The 4,548-nt window shown below is 43.2% G+C and overlaps 1 protein-coding gene across 1 annotated transcript; it reads left to right on the plus strand.

Annotated features, from left to right (window-relative positions):
• The first annotated feature begins 1,443 nt into the window (after positions 1-1,443).
• LOC127321673 (small ribosomal subunit protein uS8z/uS8w) lies at positions 1,444-3,318 on the plus strand. The gene is made up of 4 exons (XM_051350692.2): positions 1,444-1,600; positions 2,534-2,677; positions 2,754-2,914; positions 3,024-3,318. Exons 2-4 carry the CDS (start codon positions 2,545-2,547, stop codon positions 3,120-3,122), a joined length of 393 nt encoding a protein of 130 aa, XP_051206652.1. The 5' UTR covers positions 1,444-1,600; positions 2,534-2,544; the 3' UTR covers positions 3,123-3,318.
• Positions 3,319-4,548: the final 1,230 nt, after the last annotated feature.

Consider the following 4,548-nt stretch of genomic DNA (forward strand, 5'->3'; position numbering starts at 1 on the left):
TTAGCCTCAAAACTAAATATAGCTAAATTGTGGGCTACCCTATTAGACTCCCTTGGACAGTAATTAAAAGAAACAGATCCTATTCTGTGTATAATATCGAAACAGTCCATTAAGAAAGATGTGCTAGGAATCCAAATATCCCTTTCTCCATTGCAAGCATCCACCAGAGCCATGTTATCATATTCGATTATTGTTGGAGAACACTTTATTTTCTCTAATAATTCTAGCCCCCTTTTTAACGCCAACGCTTCCGCTGTACCTACATCCAACATATTAGTCATTGGGCACGCCTCTCCCGCCATCGCTGAACCCCTTGAGTCCGAATCACTGCCGCAACCGCGCCATCACCAGAGGGGAAGAAGCAAGCATCAACATTCATCTTATAATTACTTGGTGGAGGTTTCGTCCATCCGTTTTCCTTCGGAGCTGTCACATGAGATGACGCCCTATAGTTTGCTGTGATTGCTTGTATTGAGAAAACTGATTTGCTAACCGGAGCCACATTTTCTCCCTTCACTACTTCCCGACGTTGTAATCAAGGTTCAGGAAAGCGGAAAGCGTAATCGGTGCGGTGGCCTTCCGCTTATAGCTTATACATTTAGTGTGTGCTTAAGCGGTGCTAAAGCGTTCTTGACTTAGTCAACGGTAGGACCAAAAACTAGCGAAAATCAGGAATTTCAGGCCAAAGAACAAGTATTATTTGAACAAAACAGTGGAATAAAGACAGCTTACCGAATAGATCAGTACACAACAACACAAGTACACAGTAGATCGTATCATACAATCAGAGATCAATTATTCATACTTTCAGTTTCAGACTTTTAGTCCAGCATAACGATTGAGAATGCAGGAATCATATCATATTAGGTATATCACAGAATTCAGAATTCGGAAATCAGATCAATACACAACAAGTTCACAACATATATTCAGAAATCATAGTAGGTGTATCACCGATCAGAATTCAGAAATCATACTAGGAAAAAGGAATATCACAAGATTGGGCGCGCTAAACCTGCGCTCGCGCCAAAAGTTGCCGTGTCCCGACAATTTCCCATGGACCCAAAAGTTACCGCACATAACGCTTCGGGATTGCTTTTTCAGCGCTCTTGCGTGCATAATCATGATTTTAAAAAAGTGTAATGATTCGTGCCTAGCGCTTAATTAGCCGCTTTGGTCCTAATTGATGCGGTACCCCTCCGCTTCACGCTTCATCGCGCTTAAGCGACCGCTTTTTTCCGCTTTCCCGAAACGTTGGTTGTAATTTATTTACAAGGTGCGTTAGAAACCAAAATAGCCCAACAAAACTGTACCCTCATGTAGGCCCACCTCATGCCAGCGAAATGAACTGTTACTGAAATATGTGACCAGTAAGGGACCAAAGTGCAAAGCGCTCCCGCATCGTCCTAGGGCAACCACCCCTCGAAGCGACGCATCGTCGTACAACGCAAATCCAACGGACGTGCCCTCGCCCGCCCTTCTTTTTAACAGCTCAAAACCCTCGAGGGCGCTTCTTCCCCGCCGCCGCCTCCCTCCTCGCTCTCGCCTCCGCGCCGCCACCCCACCAAGACGAGAGCTCCCCGCTTCTCTACGCCGCAAGGTATGTCTCCCCCGGATCCTCTACCCCTCTCCTTCTCCTTGCTCCCTTGCGCGTAGAGATCCTTCGTACGGTAGGCGTTCGAGGCATCTCCTCCAAGAATGTTGCTGCGCCAGATGTTATCGATCAGATCCTTGGTCTGTTCGCTGTTAATTGTGTCTCGTTCTTGTGTATATTGCTCTACTGTACTGTTTGATGATGCGAAATACATCAGTTTCGGGTGTTGCGTTTGCTCTGTAGAGTAGATCCCTTAATCAGGAACGTGTCACGAGATTTGCTGTTCGGCCTGTCCGAATTAATGCTGCAGAGTTCTTCCAAAACGAATCGTGGAGTGGATTGTGTCTAGTTGTTCTCTCTGATCCTTGTTAGATATGATGCTAGTAGTATAAAGATGCGTTGTAATCATGAGTTTTGGGAGGCACCTCCAGTTGCATGTTGTATCTTAGTCTGTTTATGCCCTACGTTTTGCAACCAAATAGCTCAGCTCCATGTGCGCTCTAGGAAATTAAGTACTGCATCCTTTTTTATCATCCTGTGTAACAGTTTAACGTTTGTTTCCTGATCCTGTGTTGGTGTTAGCAAGCCCATTTAGGTGTCTCCTGATGTAAGTAAAGAAATAAGTGTGCTCTATATGCTGGCTCCCCAAAAAACTCAGTTTGTTACCTTCATTTCCAGTATGCTGTTAGTTATCAATCCTGTTAACCACAGCAATTCATACAATGTAATGAAATTCCTCCCATTTTGTTCCGTGTGCTGGGCCTATTTAGGTATGGCAAAAAAATTCCCCATCTATAACAAATCACTGCCTCTGCTGTTAGTTTAACGGCTAGATCGAAGCTTGCCATTATTCATATCTGCATTTGTTTATGTTTCTTCAAACCCATATCCAAACTATATTGAACATGTGTTTACATATCTTTGTTCCTATGTCTGCAGGTTAGGTAAGGATGGTGAGGATCAGCGTTCTGAACGATGCTCTCAAGAGCATGTATAATGCTGAAAAGCGTGGCAAGAGGCAGGTCATGATCAGGCCCTCCTCCAAGGTGATCATCAAGTTCCTCATTGTCATGCAGAAGCACGGTTAGTTCTGTTTCACTTTTGTTTTGTCTGCCACTCTCAGGGAGAACAAATTACTCACTGCCTCTCTTTTATGCAGGTTACATTGGTGAGTTCGAGTATGTCGATGACCACAGATCTGGCAAGATTGTTGTTGAGTTGAACGGCAGGCTGAACAAGTGTGGAGTCATCAGTCCCCGCTTTGATGTTGGTGTCAAGGAGATCGAGGGATGGACTGCTAGGCTGCTTCCATCTCGTCAGGTCAGTTTCTGTAGCTACTGTTTATTTCACTGCAGACTGTTGTGTTGCCATATTATGTGGTCTTGAACTGTGTGGGAGTACTAACCAAACCTAACTGTTTGATCTGCAGTTTGGTTACATTGTCCTGACAACCTCTGCTGGTATCATGGATCACGAGGAAGCCAGGAGGAAGAATGTTGGTGGCAAAGTGCTAGGCTTTTTCTACTGAATGGAAATTTTGTGAAAGGATATCGAATTGATGTGATAGGATGTTATCTCAGGACATCAGGCTTGTGTACTTTTTGCCTTCATAGCTGCTATGGCTTTGTTATGTTATGTTGGATTCCGTCAATTGTGAGATGCACTTTCAAATTTCGAGGCTCACCTGCGATCAATTATGACATTGAGCATGCCATTTATGTCTATTTTCATGTGTTCAGCCTTGAGCTGTATCTCTTAGGTTCCTTACCATACACATGCAGTCATTCTTGTTTGGCTGCGAATTGAGTATGGTGTTTGTTTTCTTTCATTCATTCTGTGTTTTTGATTTCTTGTCATTCATTCTCCATTTGGCTGGGCCAGGGTATTGGTTGGTTCTACACCAAGATGTTCTCATTCTTAGCATATCATTTTGTACTTCAGCTGGTGGTGCTGTACTTGTTAGGTCTTCATCATAAATTATATACTCCCTCCGTCTAATCAAAAGTGTCTCAACTTTGTCAAAATTTGGATAGGTTAGCATGTAGCCCATCATTAGAATTCCCTTACTCTATGAAGATTTCTATTTCCACAAGATGCTCTAAGCCTTCATAATTCTCTGTTATTGAGTAACATTCCCCAAGATCAGTCAAGATGTTACAGTCATTTTGTATGCAGTATTTGCTGGGTCTTCTCAATCATAAATAATGTACATTTCTTTTGACATAGCATATACTGTCATCATTATTAGAACTTCCTCACTCTATGAAGACGGCAGTTTACACACATTGATTTAAGTATGTGATCATCATTTTTATGCCTCCAGTTGGTGTTATCATAGTACCATTTGCTAGGTCTTTTCAACCATACATTTATTAAGTTTCTTTTGAATTAGTAGCATATTGACATCATTATTAGAACTTTCTTACTCTATGAAGTCAGCCATTTCCACACGCTAATTTAAGCATCCAAATTTCTTTGTTATTAAGATTCTCCAAGAACCAGTCACCAACCCTCTATTATTTAGGGAAAAGAAGAAAATCCAGACGCAATATTGGAGGCTTCCTGACTAAGCATTGCATAGCATGTGCCATGGTCCTTTGACATAGAACTGGTCTACTCGTCTGGAACCGGTCGTATCTAGACAATCAACAATGAGCTGTTGTTTGGACGCACTTGGGCTAGTTGCCCCTGATGATCTCTAAACGCCTGTAACCAAGTGCGTTCCCGGTAACCTCACCTGAATGCCTCCTCGATGGGACGATCCATGGAACTACTTTTGCGTGCTGTAACGGCACTAGCACGAATCTGGCAAGTAGACATTTCGAAGCCATGGTGGCATGGAGGCTGCGTGACCACACACACAAAGGACGTTGTGGAGTTGAAAGGAAGCCAGTGCCATCCCCCTTTCTCCTCCATTCACTCGAAAAGAATGGTCACGTTAAGACGGTCACCGA

Source organism: Lolium perenne, chromosome 1 (genome assembly GCF_019359855.2).
Source record: "Lolium perenne isolate Kyuss_39 chromosome 1, Kyuss_2.0, whole genome shotgun sequence".
Classification (NCBI taxonomy): Eukaryota; Viridiplantae; Streptophyta; class Magnoliopsida; order Poales; family Poaceae; genus Lolium; species Lolium perenne.

Coding starts and splice junctions, on each gene's coding strand:
- LOC127321673 (XM_051350692.2), top strand. CDS start 2,545: ATGGTGAGGATCAGCGTTCTGAACGATGCTCTCAAGAGCATGTATAAT. Junction 2,678..2,753: donor CATTGTCATGCAGAAGCACG/GTTAGTTCTGTT, acceptor TCTTTTATGCAG/GTTACATTGGTGAGTTCGAG. Junction 2,915..3,023: donor GGCTGCTTCCATCTCGTCAG/GTCAGTTTCTGT, acceptor TTTGATCTGCAG/TTTGGTTACATTGTCCTGAC.